Here is an 18379-nt window from a genome sequence, read left to right on the forward strand (position 1 = left end):
TGTACCAGGTTCCTATGGGTGAGGCTACTTTCCTTTCAAACCAGCATGGCTCTCTTGACCCATTGTCATCTGTGGGATTTTATCTACTGTTAACTTCTGTCTGTTGTGTTAGAAAGCTCAAGTAGGTTTTGCAGGCTTTTCAATACTGAAAAATTTCACCCAGTTATCAAAATACCAACATGTATTCTATTCTGCCAACCTCAGTTGCCTGCGATATTTCAGTGGGTCGTAAAGCTAGGTTGTGGATTCTACAGTGCCTTTCATAGGAATAGAACTGTCTGAATGTCTCAAAGCAGTTACTATGAACACAGATACTCAAAAGAAGACCATGGCTCAGAAAGGGATGGTGGGGTGTTCACCACCAGAGAGGCCTCTGCTGCTTCTGGCATCTTATCTGGAAAAGTGAGGATTTTTAAAGGATGATATTCAGTCACATTCAGATTTTGGTGACAGATTTTTATCTCTTCTGTCCTGCAGTGTCAGTTGGAATGTAAACATTACTGTTCAGTTTGCATCCTAAGCATACTTTTAGAGTCTCTTATTTGTCCTTACCTCCTGTGCTTTGATTTATAATACAGAGCAGTTGTGAAGTACACAAGTTAGATTCTTTCCCAATTAAGCTAAACCAGAAGGTGTAGTCACCTAACGCACTCCATCAGCTAAAAGAATGTCAAACCACAAACCCAGGCTGGGACAGCAGCAGGTACAGCCACTCAGTCTTCTATAGCATAGACAGGGGAAGTTCAGGTTAGATACAAGGAAAATATTCTTTACTGTTAGGGTGGTGAGGCACTGGAATGGGTTGCCCAAGGAAGTTGTGAATGCTCCATCCCTGGTGGTGTTCAAGGCCAGGTTGGACAGAGCCTTCGGTGACATGGTTTAGTGTGAGGTGTCCCTGCCCATGGCAGGAGGATTGGACCTTGATCACCTTAAGGTCCTTTCCAACCCTAACTATTCTTTGACTCTATGATTCTATGACATGGTGTCCTCCATATCGTTTCACTCTGTACGTAGTTTTCTCTTGCATTATGGACACCTCTTCAGGGCTCCCTTACAGACTGTTGTACTAAAGGCAGTGCATGGCATGTGTGAAAGGAGTGAAGTGTATCCTCAGTGCTGAAGCCCACAGGAAAGCCTGCAGAGTCTGCTGTAACTCAGACAGGCAAGCTGCAGTGTTCTGTGCTTGAGGGTTGCAGCAGCCCCACACCAAAACAGCAAGTGGCTTGAGCTTGGGTGCCAGGTCTACACCAGCACTAGATGTAATGTTCATGTTGATGACCTGTGCTTGCTGAGGTCTGACTAAAGGTGTACCTGGATTGTGCTGAGGCTCCTATCTGGTCTCCATACCCAGGTTTGGAGGTGATAGTTTGTGGCACAGACTTGCTTCAGTGCACAATCAGGAGAGGATTGCTGTGTGTGGCTGGAACAGAGAATCTTACTTGAATGTTAATTGTGACCACAAGTCTATCAGCATGGTCAACAAACAGGCTTGAGTTTATGAGTGCACATCCACTTGGCAAGAGCAAAAAGAGTTCATTGCTGTGAGGCAAAGCTCAGCAAACAGGCACTGGGATTTCACTGAGTCCAAGCAGTGCCCTAATCCCTGGGCAGACTATTAATTTCCTTCTTACTACAACTGTGTGGGTTTCCATGCTGAATGGTAGTGTGATGCTGTGTTGTAAAATCCTTACTGTGTAACAGGGGCATGGGGATTCATGAAACGATAGCTCACATTTCTTGTAGTTTAAAGAATGAGGGAAAGTCAATGTCTGATAAACTTATGGTTTAAGTTATTTTGCTGGGCTCCCTTTCTGCAATTTTTCTCTCTCAATCATGATTTTTCCAGCCTACATGTAGTCCGTCACTCTTAGCAGTTAATCATCTAGCCATTTCATCCAGCGTGTTGATGCTTTTGTTTCCTGATAAACCAGCTCGTAGCAGGTTTTCTCCTACTAGCTGGTAGCCAGGGACACAACTTTTTACTTTCATAATCAACTGCCTTATGGTCACCTCGGCCTAAAAAGTGGTAAATAATTTAGTGTTTATGCTTTTGGCTGATTGCTGCTGGGCTTTTGCTGCAGAAGGAAAAAATATCATTGTCACAAGTAAGATTTCTGTATGTCAGTTCATCAAAACTTTTAAACCCCCTCTCTTTTCAGAAGAGCAATCTGCTTCCAAAAATTGTGACACTTTAAATCTGGTGCCTAAAGCTATAAAGGTTTCTAATTCTTGCTCAGTCTGTATTACAAGTTCCCATAGTCTGTTTTATGATATTTAACTTTGGCCACCAATTGGTGGGCAATAGGGGGTTCTCACACATTTGAATTCCACAGTAGGGTAGTTAGAACTATTGTATGCTGTGAGGAAAAGTCTCTAACTCCTTCTTATCTTACTGATATTGAAACTCACAAATACAATAAAATAGTCCAAGGATATGCATGAAATTTGAGTCTGAGAGGAGATGAAATTATTGGTTTTTCAGGATTTCTGTGTGAAGAGGATTACCAGCTGCCTTTGTGTTCCTTGCAAAATAGCTCTGTCTTTGAGAGCTATCGACAGGGAGGGTTTTGTGTAATTCCAAGTGCTCGCTGCTTCTGCTTGCTTGGATCAGCCAGGCCCTCTTCTATGGCTTTTCCAGTATTAAAGCCATAACCATATGTGCGCTCTGACATGCACAAGGGTTAACTGCTGCAGCTGGACATGGGCAGCGTTGTGTGTACCCTACATTAAGGACACAGAATAATTTTGGGCAGTGTCATTTTTGCATTAATTGAACTCCCTTCTGCATCAGTGGCTCCACTGAGCTGTTAGGGTTTGCCTGCAGCAGACACCCTTGCTGCTACTTAGCAAATGTTGCTTTGGTATCCACTCGTGCAGATGACAGAAGGGTGGTTAAATATGTCAGCACAGGGGTATAGTGTTCAGCCTGAGATTCTTTGTATAAACCAGAAATAGGTATTTGAATTGCTTAGTGAGTATCTATTTTATGCCAATAGCAACTCTCTGGAGCGATGCTTTTTTTCCATTAAAGAACCCAAACCCTTTATTTATACACTTCCTTAGATTTTCTTTACTGTAGACCTGATTCTGTAAACCTTAAGTAATGTCATCAGGAAGCAGTGGAATTGCTCCCAGGGGTGAGGAAACACCTTTGTGAAAAAAGGTTTGCAGGCTCTGGATATTTGCAGTGAAGTCTGTTAGATGTTGTGTTTCTGTCTCCCTAATGCTATTCTTTGAACATCTGATATAAATGTCATTGAATGAAGGACAAACACAGTCCACATGGACCCATGGGTCTTTTACTAAATTTTTGGACAAGTGAAGGTAATGGTACAGCTTGCTGTAAATTGCTCCTGTGTTACCTCCTAGAGGGGGCTGCATATAGGCAATGGATGAGAGAATTCCTGTGTAAGAGAACTAAGTATTCACAATTTCTGTGATGTCCAGAAAATGATTTTATCTGCAGCTGTGAGAAGTTGCTAGGGAACAGCGCTAACTCATTTTCACTGATAGGTCTTTGTTAGCACTGTCAAGGTAATATTCTCTTCTGTTATATCAGTATTGCTCAGTGATACTGCCATTTCATTTTGCATTAAGATGTGATTTTGGAATACCTCAGCAGCGTCCTGCTTATGGAATTTGAAATAATCTTTCTGCCAAAGAACCTTTGTTAGATCACCTCCAAGGAGCAAACCCTTCACCAAGAGTGTTTCTTGGTATTATAGAGAATATATAGCTCTATTCCTATGTCAGGAACTTTGTTTTGGAAGACTTGTGCTTCACGGTTCACCACCCCTGTCGTCTTTGTTCACTGATCTGATGTTCTCAGCCAATTTAAGTGAATCCAGAAGAATTCCTCCACTTGTTGCTTGCCCATTCAGCGTAAAAATACATGTACACATACGCAAACACACACTTACAAACGTCCCTACAGCACTTAAAAACCTGTTTCATTGTTCTATGTTCTGTTTTACTCCATCTGCAGCGGGTAACTGGGGAATCCTTCATTACCCTTATCTTGTAGTCTAGATGGTTCTCTGGGGGTTGCTCACAACCAGCTTCTCTCACATGCTTGAAGTGTGGCAGCTGTTTCCTACCATGTTTTTCATCTGTGAAATGGGGCAAATGGCAATTTATTTTCTCTGCTTAGAGTCCCCAATATTAGGCTTTGTTTTTTCTACCATTTCTTAAATCTAATTTAAAAAAATTGCTGGTTGCACAGGCTGTGTTGTTAGTGGCTTTGCTGATGTTTGGGCAGGATGGGAAAGGATGTGGTCCGTTGTTTTCTTTTTAAAAGCACTTTAGAAAGATACATTTCAGACCCTACATCCTATTTTTGCATTTAATTTGGAAACAGTAGCTGGAAACAGTCCACAGGGCTCCCAACCACTTTAAATCAGCAGGCAGCACTATTTGTCTTTGTCTTTCATTGCAGTAAACAAACACCTTCCTTCACACCCTTGAATACATAAATATTTTGTTTTGTTTAGTATTGTTGCTCATTATTGCCAGATTATCCATTCCTGTAGGAGAAAGTGCCCTGCGTCTGGGAGAGGTGACAGCAAGTCTGTGTTAGGTCACAGCACTGCCTTTGCTGAGTAGTTCAGGGTAAAAAGAGATGACGGACTACCTCCTCACCTTGACCTCCAGCTACCAACCTTGTGACTGTATTTCCTCTTAAGCATCTCTGTGCTTGTTTCATAACTCCTGTTAAGATATGGCTATGTGCAGGAGTACCAGCCTCTATCTCTTAACACAATAATACCTCCTTCAAACAAAGCAAACAGTAACCTTGTCAGTTGTAACTGGTGTCTTACCTGTCATCTTACTGAGATTTTGCCAGCTAGTAGTGCACATTTCTATAGTGCCACTTCAGGTTATAATGCTGCTGTTTTCCTCTTCTTCTCTGCTTTGCCACTTACTTGGTATCACATACAGTCCACGTGATGAAGTTAGGAGGGTGCCCCAGCCAGGCTGCTGGCCGACACAGTGTTGATGAAAGACATGTTTCTGACTTTCCTGTCGTGTTGAGAGTCTCAGGATGACTGCTGCTGGGTCCCTGGGTAGGCACAGTGCTATTCTTATTACCCATGGTTTGTTTCCTGAGCAATAATTTAGGGGCTTTCTAAATCAAGAAGACGCAGTTCTGCAGGCCACAAAGAGTTCTGGGTCCCGCTGAGCATTGGGCCCTCTCATGGTTTGTTTAGTAAGTGAATAGAGGTCAGAGTTGCAAACTCTGTGTTTGTTTCTGCTTTAAATTGATTTGTGTGCATTCTTTCCTTTAACTTTCCAGGGACTTGTGCAGTTTACATCTTGCAAAACATATTTTTCATACGGACTTTCTTTTTGAAAGCCACAGGAATAAGATCCTAATCTGTGTGTAATGATTCCATGTGTACATATACATGCAACTGCTTGCATGCACATAAACTGTAAGCACAATAGGCAGTTGAGGCAAGTCTGAGAGATGCATATTACAAAGGGATCTATTTTATTTAACTCCTGTTATACACAATTCCACTTTTGAAGCTTAAATAGATCTTGTGCCCTTCCGCTAATTAAATTTTGTTATAAATCCACCTGGGCTGTATTTCTGTACTCTCTCTATTTGAATGAGGTTGGTTTAGTGTCTGGGTGGAATGGGTTTTCCTCCTGAAATGTTAATTAGATGGAGAACATGTTATGCTTTGGAAAAGCTGCATTGCAAGCCCATAGATAAACAGATTGATTTAATTTTAATCTGCTTTCATGGTGATGCATAATGATAACTGGTTTCTGTCTCACAGGGCTGAAAACCACAGACCTTAATAAGAGTTTGTGGGTATATTATACAGATTTAAATAGCTTATGTTGTGCTAGACCGTTCTCCATAAATTATTCTAACTCCATCAGTATCTCAGGGAGTCCCGATTCTCTTCTGCTGTGGATTTTCAATCAGTGAAACTATTAGTGTAATCTGAAGAAACTTCGAGGCATCTTCTCTTGAAACAACTGACAACACTGGTTTGTACAGCAAGTATTCAACGGGGAAAACAGAACAAAAAGAGGCTTACAGAAGCCAGCTCTGCACATAAAATCCTAGTATTGAAATCCTACCTTTTGTAAGCCATGCCAGAATTGATCATGATATTAAAAGCCAGACATTGAGATGGTTATGTTGAATTGTCTCACTAAATGACATAGTTTTGTTATAGGTCATTCCTGTTGGCCTGAGCAGCCTGCAGTTTTAGAATCATGGAGTGGTTTGGGTTGGAAGGGACCTAAAAGATCATCTGGTTGATTTTGTTTAGTCAGTTCTAAACCAGTTTGTTTAAATGGGCCCCTCTCAACTACAGTCCCTTCCACTGAAAGAGTTTCAAGTGTGAAGGTTTGTTTCTGTTAATGATCTTTATTTCTTCAGGAGTTTGTAATAGGTATAAATCCAGAAAGCCTCTGTACACTTGGTTTTCATCAGCTTGCTGCAAGTAAGCCTTAAGTCTAACAAAAGCAGGCTGAGTTCTGCCTGTTTTCTCAATGACAGGCACGTTTTATTTTTGACTGATGTTCAAAGAGATAAATTCTGTCCTATATTAGCTTCACCCATAAAAAGCAATGAAACTGCAGAGGGAGGCAAAAGAAGGATATGGCCTTAAAGTGTATGGATTTAGCATCACCCTAGTGTTGTATATAAAATTAGGGGTGGAAATACTGGGAAGGCAAATTCCAACCAGTCCTCCTTGCACTGTGGAGTGGTTAATTTGATCACCTCTGGTAGAAGCCAATAGGATAAAAAGGCTTTTGGAAAAGAAAGTGACTGGGATGCTGCTGATGAAAGTGTTTATTCTGATTCCTCATTTGCTCTGATACCTCACTGCCCCACAGTAACACCGCTTCCACTGGGGTAGAAGAAATGTTACCAAGAGTCTCGAATCTATTGAGGACTTACCAAACCGGTGGAGAGCCTGCCCCAAGTAAGAGCCTGCTGACCACTGAATTACCACTGGTTTTTCCTCTCACTAGGAAGCTTGCTCTGTTCCTCTTTTACTTTCATTATGTCTGGTGTGCTCTCTAGCTAACATAATTAATTCTTATTCCAGTGCTACTTGTTAGCTTGCTAGCTTTTCTGGCATGTACAAACTGGGATTGTTTGCAGGGGTGGAACATCAGGATGCAGATGTCTTCCTGAAGTGTTGTGGTGTCAAAATGGTCTCATTTATGCAACATGCAGCAACAAAGTGACCTCAAGATACTGCAGAGGATGACTCTCAATAAACTCAAAGTGTTAGCTTTTGAGACAGTGATCTTAGTGCTCTTAGTGATTCACCAGCAAGAGACAGCTACCTGGGAATCCTTTGAATAGATCAGCACATTAGTCATGCCAAAACTCCTGTCTATGTTTTAGATCCCATGGGAGCAATCCAGTTCCCTACTACCTCGTTCTCAAGCTGTGACAGTTAATTCTGGTCTTTAGAAAACCCCTGATGAGGTCTCTCCGCTCAGTCTGTAGGATGGCTATTGTAGCTCTTCAGCCTCTTCAAAGCTGCCATTAGTGGAGCACAGATGATATTTCCACCTCCAGCAGGTTGGGAACATGAATACTTTTCAAGGTTTCTTGGAGGGAGCACTTTGCTGCTGTTGTCAGTGCGTTAAACTTTCCAGTGGATGGAAATGGACCCGATTTCTTTATCTTATGACTTGAAGAGCCATTTTCACTCGCACTTTGCTTGTCTTTGGCTTGCAATGAACCGGTGGCGCAAAAAGCCTCTCCCACTCCTGTCACTGCTGTCCAAGGTGGGGAATGTTAATGAAGACTGCCATCCTGTACAGGTAAACACTGCTGTGTTCTCTCTCCATTGCAGGGTTAAGATTAGGCCCTAGTTAGGAAAAACACTAAACAGGAATAGCAGCCTCCTAGAGTTATTTCTGAGGTGCTTTGGGGAGATGCAATGGCGAGGCAAATTCATATTCCAAGGCCTTGCCTGTTAGTGCCCAGAAGCTCTCAAGAATGTGCCCACCCCTCTGCACACAATCTGGCACCTTCTAGTCACCACTGGTAACAAGATGATAACCGTGGTAGCACCTGTGTTAACAGCCTCCCTTTGCTTGTCCTTCCTTTGATGTTGAAAGGAGCTCACTTGTTTGGAAGGAGCATGAAAAGTGCCCACAGATCCTTGCCCTCAGCACTCACAGCAATAAAAAACTAGATGCAATGTCACGGGTTTAAAACATCTTTATTTGGAGCTGTTTAGGGGTTAGATACCTGTTTATTTGCACTTTGCTTTGGAATGCAGGGATGGGTGGTATTTGTATTCTGCATGCAGGACACTGTGAGGAGTAAAACGCGGCGTGGGGAGCCCTGCTTGTGGCAGGCTATCTGTGGGTCTGCACACTCCTTCCCTTTGATCTCTTGCACATCCTGAGGGTGAATTTGCACTTGTGCTCTCTCTCTCTGTCTTTGCCTTCCCTGCCGTGTTCAAACCAGACACTCTGTTGATGTTGTACTGCAGCACTTAGCAGCACACGTGCTGTAATGCTGTTATTTCTCACCAGCCAGCTGTTCCACTTTATACAACACTTAAGTAACGATTTCACAGCCATTACCAGCCTGCAGTAATGACATGGGCTGAAAGCTGAGCACTAGCTGGTTGTAAACTGCAAAACCTGGGAGATGCTAAACCAGACACTTTGATAAATGAGAGAGTATGTTGCCTGCATCTTAATTGGTCATGTTGAAGCCTCTTTTATCATCAGAGTAAACACAGTGTTTAGTGAGTCCTGGGATAGAATTGGGAATCGCTATCTTTTGGGACTTAGGAAATGTATTTCCTTGATTTCAGGTGTGATGTATTGATCTAGGAGTTCCTTCTATGATCTTTTTCTTTCTCCCTTCCTTGATTTGTACCCTGTCAGCACTGATGGGTTTTCAGGGATTGAGGACTCCCAAGTGCTTTGTTTGCCATGATTGATTTGGTTCAAGGGGTGAGCTACTTATGAGTCTAGTAACTGATATGCTGCACTATGAGCGGTGATCCAGGGGTAAGCAACAGCTTCTAGAAATAACTATGGAAGTGTTCAGTTGGATCGGCTCCTTGTTTGAAAAACCTAAACTAAACCATGATTGAAATGTTTAATAAGGCCTTTCTTTCCTCATTCTTTTCCAAAGTGGAATCTGGCCCAAAGTGAAGCGATGGGCCCAAAATGCTCAATCGACTTCACTTGTGGCCCAGGCAGTGTTTTAAGCAAAGGTACAATCTGGTGTACTTAGCCTGTTAACTGAGCAAATGTATGAAGAGGCTTTGGCATACGCTTTTTGGTGTATTGCAGTTCAGAAATCTCAGTCGGCTGAACTGAGGGGCTGTCTCAGGAGCACTCTGGAGCAGCTGAAGGGTCAAAGATGCAGCTTACCCTGTGACAGCCAGGCAGTTCAATAAAGCAGATTTGCAAGAAGTAATTAAGCCCTGACAGCGGCCGTAGTGTTTTCACCTTGGGGATCTTCAGGTTTACCTGTTGACAAGTAACATACCTGCAGTTATTATTAACCCTGTTTCATCCAGGTCATTGTGAGGTGCTGCTGCCATTGTAATTGATGTGAATAAAATACTGCTGTTCCCCAACAGTGGCTAACACAGCTTCTATGTACACTAAAGGAAAAAGGTTTTCCTGAGATCGTTGAGTTGAAGCTTTTGTGCTGATTATAGAAGTATATTTAACTGATTCTTCAAAAACAGTTCCTAACCTCTTAATTCTGTAGAAAACAACAATCTTGTCATGTTATTGTTTTCAGGAAAATTAGGGGTTTGGGGCTTTTAATAGATGACTAAATTAGACCTTACCAAAAGCTCTTCTAAGAAGTCCTGATCCATAGACCGCAATTACCCCAAGGAGTGTATGCAAGAATCTGCGTTTGTTTGGAAACATCAGAATTCAGTGCAGGATGGCAGTTTGTTGTTGGATAAAGTGAATGTCAGGAATAAAAAAACTCAGCTTGCCTCAGTGGTTTTGTGTTCTTTTTTGTGTTTTACCTCATCACTCTGGAATTTAGAGAAACCCAGACAGAAAATAAGGGGATGCTTTCAGTTTTGTGTCTTTGTACACTTATTTTAATCTGGTTTTTAATGCTGTTTCAAATGTAAGTGAGAAATTTCCTAAATTTTCAGTGTGTGGCTGTCTATGTAGCAGTACTGAGACCCTGCACAGCTTTCTGTCACAGTAAAGCTATTGCATATGTGCTGGCAGAGCAGGGTAGACTGTACTATGGTCTAAGGCTGCTTTTTTGTTGATTCCCCACCAGTTTTGTTAATAAAGCACATAAAGACGTAACTGTTGTATAGTCAAGACAATCTGCTGTTTGTTCTTAGGTAGGAATTGTAAGATACTAGTTGCTTTTAACCTCCAGTCATGGGAAAATGGTTACCTTTATGTAAGGCTACTGCCTGCTTGGGTTTTCTAGGATGTGTACTCTTTACCCCCTCCTGCCCTGAAGTCTTGTCCAGGAGAATTCAAGGGGCAAATATCTTTGTCTGGGACTTGGAAGCCCTGGACGAAACCTGAAGAGCCAACCCTACAGCACGAGCTTCAGGCATATATGGCTTTGTGAAATGAAATCAGCTGCTCTCTTGCAACCCTTTGCTGGCTTTGAGCAATTTGGTTGCTGTCCTGTTCTACAGCTCAGCACAGTGACTTGGCTCCATTGAGACAGCTGCTTTCTCAAACACATAAGCTCAGCTAGGTGACCCAGATCCCACATGGCACCTTCTCATCAGCCATGATTAACTGCTAGAGAGACAGTGACCTCATTACAGAGCTTGAAGGGTGGATATGAGTTTCTTAATCATGACCAGCTTAATTTGCAAAGATCTGAGCCACCCTCATTTCCCTGTGAATGGGAATGATTTTTCTGTCATTGGTCTTGGTTGACACGCAGCAGTTTTCCTTTCTTGAGGTGGACAGAAAGGTGGGGCCAGATGCTGGTCACTGGGAATAGCAAAAGACATATACCAAAAAACATTTCACATACATGGCCTAGCCTTTTTCTGTGTCCCTCTCTTTCTCCAAGATGCCAGGAATGCAGTTTAATTTCCACTCTTCTTCAGCTGTTGATCTCCGGTCCTGAGGGATGTTTGTGGTGTGGCAGCAGTACGTGCACCTGCTTCAAGTACGTTTTGTGAAATCAGCAAAGAGGAACTTGAGCACAAATTGGCAGCCTTCATGTATTAATCTTTCCAGGTGTGCGAAGGAAATTGCAGCCACCGCTGTTGAGTTAGTGGTAGGAGAAATGAGATATAACCCTTTTTGTCCAAGACAGTTGAAAAGAATCCTTTTGGCTTTTTATTCTGAAAACATCTGTGTGGATGTTGTCCTTCAAAGATTTCTCAAGTAATTTCATGCGGAGGCAGAGCTGATAGTGCTTGTTTTACTCATATTAGCATCTCTGCATGGCAGCAGCTGTTTATACAAAAAAATCACATACCTTCTTGTTTTTTTGCCCAGAATTGAGAACTTGCCATAACACCGAATGGATTTTGTGTATGAGATTTTAAGCAAATATAATTAAACTGTCATTTCCTGACAGCTCATATATGAGGCTGTTTGACCACAATGGACTTCTTGTTTTTGTAAACACATTCACAACCCAAAAGTTAACACCACCAGAAACTCTCCTAATTCAGTAAGTTGGCCAATGGTAAATAGCTGTGGACTAACTCAGTAGTGCCTTAAGATACAGATTTAGACATTTAGTTAAAGAAAAGGAGAGAGAGGAAAAGAATTAAGGGATGCAACACCTGCTGAGAGTAAATAAAACACATTTAAATATATATATGTGTATATATGTATAGTTCCATCTTCTCCATTTGGACCCAGAAGCACTGTGCTAACACGTGAGAACAAAAAAATACTTCTCGGTAGTAGGCACTTCAGTTGTCATGACTGTAATATTTTGTCACACAGCTTTTCCTGTTGTTTAACCTCATCCATAGAAACAGACTTCCGAGGAAACCAGTTGCTTTTGGAAAAAAACAGGATATTTCTGTGTATTTTTAGGATCAGGGCTGATAGAACAGTTAAACCCAACAGTATTAAAAGGAAACGAAGATGTTGTGGACTCGGATGATGAAAGATGGAGCAAAGATATGAAATGTCATCTTCATGTAATCCAGGGAGGGAGAGAAGAAAAGACAAATTTTGCCTCTAACATGAGACCTAGCAATGACTCCTTAATCCAGATTTATGACCCAGCAATGAGCTGACTTCTTTTGTGGCAAAAATGGTACTTCCATCTCCAATACAATAACTTCTAATTAAGGGAGAGCCGTAACATGTCCAGTGGTGTGCACAGTGTCAGTAATGGAAGCACAGGAGTGAGGAGCATGCTCCAGAACCTATCCCTTAATTTAGCTATGACTAAAGCTGTAATTACTGTAGTTCAGTAAGATTTCTATCTTGATAACATTTCTTAAAATATGGAATTCTTAATTAATTCTCTCATCTCTTTTCCTTGTAACACTGTTGAACTCTAATGAGTGGTAGCGTTTTCTGTGGGACAGTAATGAGAAAATAATGAAGAAATAAGTAACAGATCGAGCTGACATTCTGTATCTAATTGGTGAAATATCCTCTTGTTCCTCCCAGGGCAAAGGTGAAAAAAGGTGTGAACATTTTCAGTGTGAGAGCCAGCAGCCCATACTTGTGGGACATCAGAGAGAGTGTGGATTATACTGGGAAATACTCACCAGCTGTTATTGTTTGCCAGAGGAAATCTGCTGCCTCTGAAAACAGGTAGGTCACAGCAGCCTATCTTTTAACAACCCAAAGGCTGCTTTTCCTTTTCGGAGCATTTTGCCATGATTTTAATAAGTTTTATTATAATGCATGCAGAAAATGCTTTTGGAGAAGCTGTGTCTGTATCTTGGAATGCATTGCTAATTCTACCCCATACACTTCACAAAAAAATGTTATTCCATCCTAATATTCAAAGGAAGTTAAAGCTAGCAGGAAATATTGTTTCCTCAGAGTATTTCGTATCTTAGAATTTGGTTGTGATTGGTTTAATCTCTTCCAATGATTTGCATTATAGCAAGGGTTACCCCTATATAGGGCTGGTTTTGGTGAGGTTTTTTATTTTGGGTTTGTTGTTCTTGTAGTTCTTGCTTAGGATATTTGGGGGTCACAGTTACAGAATGGTTTTTGTTTTGTTTTGGCGTGGGGATTTTTGTCTATTTATTTTTTCTAATCTAGAGGAAACTAAAATGTACTCTAGGTATCAAACCCTTGACGGTGAGTTTGATAGGAACTTCTAATCTGCAGAAAGGAATAGGTTTTCCATTTCCATTGTGCCACAGCTTAGATGGGACACTGTCCTGTCTTAAACAGCCCTCATCTGACAGGTGGATGTTCCTTCTCCAGTCACAACTGATTGCTTTAATGAATGCATTTCTATATTGTTTGCTGCTTCTTGTTCATTGTTTCTGGAACTGTATGTCAAGTGCATATTTATAAGGCTCTGACTGCCTGCCTATATATTGTGTTTGGCATTGCTGTTAGAAAACTTGCCATATAACATGGAGTTTTGTGCTGTGATTTACTTCTGGAATTTGACAAAATCCGAGAGGCCTTGTGAATTTATTATGTGGTTTAGAATTTTTAAACAAATACCCTCTGAACCTAATACCTAGGAAGTTTCATGTCTTTGCAGTCTGGGTATATAGGAAAAAGAGGAAGGGAAGTATTTTCCTTCATAACTGTGACATTAATCACTTTTTCCTCATTATAACTCAGTTTCTACACATTTTCTCTGCTATAGTATCCTGTATTTTCCCATCTAAGCCATATATTGTCTCATACCTGGCTGAATTTTATTGGTCAATGAAGCAATGCCAAGGTCAGAGCTTCCTACTGTCTAGCACAATCTGTCAGACAGATTCTTTAAAATCCCAGTTCAAAGCTATTTGAAGACAGTGTGAATATTTTCATTGACTGAAATGGGCATTGGATCAAAACCAAAGATTATTTCAACAATGAGTTTTCCATCACACTTTATCTTGTTGGGTCCATGCAGTGCATTTGCCTGATTTTCCTTCCTCATCAGGAAAATACAATGCAGCCTCATGGGTCAATTGAAGCTTGGCAACGTATTTCCCTTCAGTATTCAGCATTCAGTGACAAGTCTTCAAAATGTTTCCTTGTACACAAAAAAGCAAGTTATGATGTCACCTGTCATGCAGTATTTGTGGATTCTGTGAACTTTCACGTGCTGAGTATGAGCATTATTGAAAGAAATATAAACTCGTATAAGATTTTACTGGAAAGAAAATCGAATGAAGACAAGGTGTATGTGGAAATTCTGGTTTGACTTATTCCATCTGAGGTTCGAGTTGAGATTTATGGTTTTCTCACATTCAAGAACTTCCTCCTCATTGTTTGTAAACAAACATAAATATTTGTACTGTATTATTCAGTATTTTGTTTTCCTCATCATATTTAGTCATGTCTGTTTTGCTATTCCTTGTAAGAAGATGAAGCATTATATGGGGAAGGGGAATGTGCTCAGTGTTTTGGGGAAAACTTCTTTTTCCTTGTCTAGATGTGTTGTTTGTCACTATATTTGCACAATGAATAACAGCTAAACATTGATGCCTCTTACCAAATTGTTTGCTTCCATAGTTCAGTTAGGAACTTGACAAGCTCTGTCTGTATATTTTGTAATTGCTTCTAAAAATCAAGTGATCTGATCATGTGAATGAAAAGGTGGCAGTGTTAATTAAGTAAAGGTTTGATACCTTCGTGCTTCTGATAATTTTACATGGATCAGAAAATAGTGTTAATAAAGCTAACTTACTGTGACAGGTGTAATTTCATGGATTAAGGAGGCACTTGTGCAAGTGACAAAGCCAGCCAAGATGCCTGAGCATTTCTCTATCGGAGTTTGAAATATTTCCGTCATTTTGATTGGAGAGGTTTTGGCACCACAAGCTTATCGTAACAGGATTACTATACAAATATTATCACAGCCAGCAGGGTGTTTTAGAATGAATATTAACAGCAAATATTGTGAGTCTGTATGAGAATAACTAATTAAGCCCATCTGTCAAATATGATTTGAAGTTCTCAGTGCCTTGCTTGTTATGGGCTTGCAACAGTGTTCCAGATTAATGGTGAAGCAATTATAAAGTTCTCCCCAGTTCTTCTGGCTTCATTCGCAGGCAGTAATCATTTTGTAACACTCTGAATCCTGACCCATGAGATCATTAGATGGGCTTACTTCTTGTAGCATCTGTACAGTACTACTCCTCAGTGAAGCATCTCTCTTCCATCCCACTGTTTTCATGCAGATGACCAAAAAAACCCAAATAGAAAAAGATATGATGGGAGTTAACCAGTGGCTCAGAAATGCGGCTTGGGAAACACTGAACAGTGAATCAGGGAGATACATCCTGATATGTGCCACTTACTCCCTTTGGAAGTTGGCTGACCTTTCTTAATCCTGCATGTAATAAGGTGAATGCACTAGAAAGATGAGATTAAAGGAGTCCTGCATTTTCTGAATGTTTTCTTGGAGTGGTGCTTTTTCTCTTTGTACCTGAAATTGAGCATCTCTGCTGCACTAGTGATGATTGAGAACAGCCATAAGTGGAAGATCTGGGATCCTGTGTTTCCTGTTGGATGGGAAGCATCCCAGGTGGGATAGGTTCGGGAAATTACTGCAGTGTAAAGATGCAGATATACCAGATCTGTTCTGATGTGCATCTGTTCTGGTATGATACTAATGTGGTCATGATCCTCTTGAAATACTTTATTCATGTTTATATTTTTGTGTACAAAAGTTTGTTACTCCATTAAAGAATACATTATTGTTTTCTGTGCTTAAGGCAGGAATGAGGCCATTGATCCAAGCAAGTGCAAAATAATTCTAGACAAAACTTGGCCATCTCTAGGTAGAACCTTAATGTCTGGATGTGACCATTTACTGCTTCATCTCCAGATGTATTTGAATTATGTGATGGATAAGCTTTGCTTGACAATTTCCTTTTCCCTGTGCTCATTGTCAGAAATGTTACTAAGATAGCATTTCTTCTGATACTTTGCCACTTGACTTTTGCATTGCAGTTCTAATAGCATTGAAGGAGTTACCAGCTTATGCTGCCTGAAACCAGATGTTGGTCCTGATGTTTGCAGAAAAACTTATTTTCATTTTGAACTACGAGTGGCTGAATCAGTCTGTGATAATATTGACACAGTAAGAGACAATGACAGTATTTTCTGGGCTGTATCCCTCATTGTTCCTCTGTGTCTCATTTTTTATGATACTGTATTTTAATGCTTAATTTTCTTTACAGTTTTATAATACAAGGACTTAACTCAATATTAGATAATAACAGGGGTAGGAAAACCTGTGACAGCATTGCCTTTGATTTTCCTACACAATACATTCTTTTTATTACATTTATAACATTATCCTTAGTGTCCTATATTTCTCATTTTCAAATCTAGTTATTTAACATTTAGTTTTCATGTTGTAACAGCAGTGAGCTACTGCCTCATTCTCTTACTTGTTGCATCTGCCAGTACATTTGATAGACTCTCAAGAGTGCTATAATCCTGAAACGCTTCTGAAACAACAAAAGCAACAAATTTGACATAAATAACAGCCTAATAGCCACAATAATTACATTATGTCTCCTGCTGGTGTTCATCAAAATGCTTCATAAAGATAGTTTTATGGTTTAGATCACCATTAATTTTTTCCCTTGCTATTTCTGTGCTCACGTGACTTTAGCAACTAGAGGTATGTTATTCCTGGGAAAGAAAATTTTCTGCTCAATGGAATTACAGAAAAGGTACATGATGTAGCAAAAATAATTCCCAGTGTATTTTGTCCCATCACATCATGTGTGATTCCCATGAGCTTCAGTTTATCATGATGATACCAAAGCAAGAAAAAGACTGTAGACATCATACATGCTTTCTAGTAGGATATATTCAAGTATGATATCAAAAGGCTGGACAGGCAGAGGGGGTGGAGGGTTGGGTTAGGCTGATACTTTCAAGGCATATGGGTAATGATCAGATGCAGATGTATTTATCCTGGGTAGCTTTAGTGTTTTGTACGGTGTGCCGTTTGGGTTTTTCTTTCACAGGTTTTTCTTGTGTTATTTGAAACCTCTCAGGTTCTAAGAGTTTATATGTTATGGTGATGTGAAAGTAGTAAACATCTCAGAAGTCATGTTTACATCCCACTGTTTGAAAGCAATTAGTCACAAACTTCCATTTCTTGTTTCTCATTTTAAAACTTAAATGTGTCCTCTGAGAGAGAACCCGTTGAGATCTTGAGGGAAAGTAAATTTGTGTGAGCCAAGCATTAGTGCATCATTCTTTTACATGCTGACCCACTTTTTTCATTTTTGTTTTTTAAGAAGAGAACTATTCTATTTATCAAGAAATGCAGAATCTCTCTTGAAACCATCCTACTCAATGCTAATAGACAAGAAAAAAGGTTCATGGTTATCATCTTGAAGCAAATAAAAAGAAAAGAGATGAAATATTAATCAACAACTATTAGATTAAGGTATTATTAGCCAACTTTTCCACCTGTTTGAAAGAGACTCAATTCATTTAAAAACAAAAGGCTTGCAGGAAGGCACTTCAAAGACGTGCCTGATAGCTGTCTGGCATCTTAAGGGTGGGCTCTGCTCCTCTGTCTCTGACATTTACATGAAGGAGATGCCACAGGGCAATTCAGCTGTCATTGTGAAGAAGATGGTCTTTCATCTCAGTTGAATTTTAGGGTTCTCCTTAGAGAACAAGGCTATTCCTGTGTTCTTTTCTTTGCGAGCATGTTATTGGAAATGGGAAAAGTGACAATTAGCATTGATTTGCTAATGCTGCCTTTTGAAGCTGTTAAAAATAAAAATAATAATTCCCTCATTTGGGGATTATCCTTTAGAAATACCGATGTATAGTTAAGACAGCATTTACCATCTCCTACTGGCTTGCAGTTAGTGATGCTCAGGGCTACATCACTGCTACATGCATATCATCTTAAGGAAAGTGGTTAAAGAGAAATACCCCTGAAAAGTAGCTTGATATATGTCTTAACAGTTCGCAACAGGACTGAGTCACATCACTGTGCTCAAAGGAGTTGTCTAGAGGCAGCCTTCTGAAGATACTCTTGTTCAGATTAAGTAATCTGCCTCTAAAATCTGCAAACAATAAATGATTTTAGGAGCTTAATCCCCATTCGTTGAGAGTTCTTGGAGTGCAGAACTGGGAATGAAATAATTTGAGAGAAACAATCTAAGCCTAAGTACTTTGCTGACAGAAATCACAGTGAGCTGATCATTCACAGACATGTTGGGATGGTTTTGTCCTCTCTTCTCTCTCATTGGGTGATATACAGGTGTTA

General features: G+C 40.3%; 1 protein-coding gene across 1 annotated transcript in view; it reads left to right on the plus strand.

The window, feature by feature from the left end:
* The window catches only part of TMEM132D (transmembrane protein 132D), a 241735-nt gene that overhangs the window by 87747 nt on the left and 135609 nt on the right, over positions 1 to 18379 (plus strand). Inside the window, 1 exon segment of the mRNA XM_065692254.1 lies at positions 12610 to 12756. Within this exon segment, the coding sequence (XP_065548326.1) occupies positions 12610 to 12756 (147 nt within the window).

Source organism: Lathamus discolor, chromosome 12 (assembly GCF_037157495.1).
Source record: "Lathamus discolor isolate bLatDis1 chromosome 12, bLatDis1.hap1, whole genome shotgun sequence".
Lineage (NCBI taxonomy): Eukaryota > Metazoa > Chordata > Aves > Psittaciformes > Psittacidae > Lathamus > Lathamus discolor.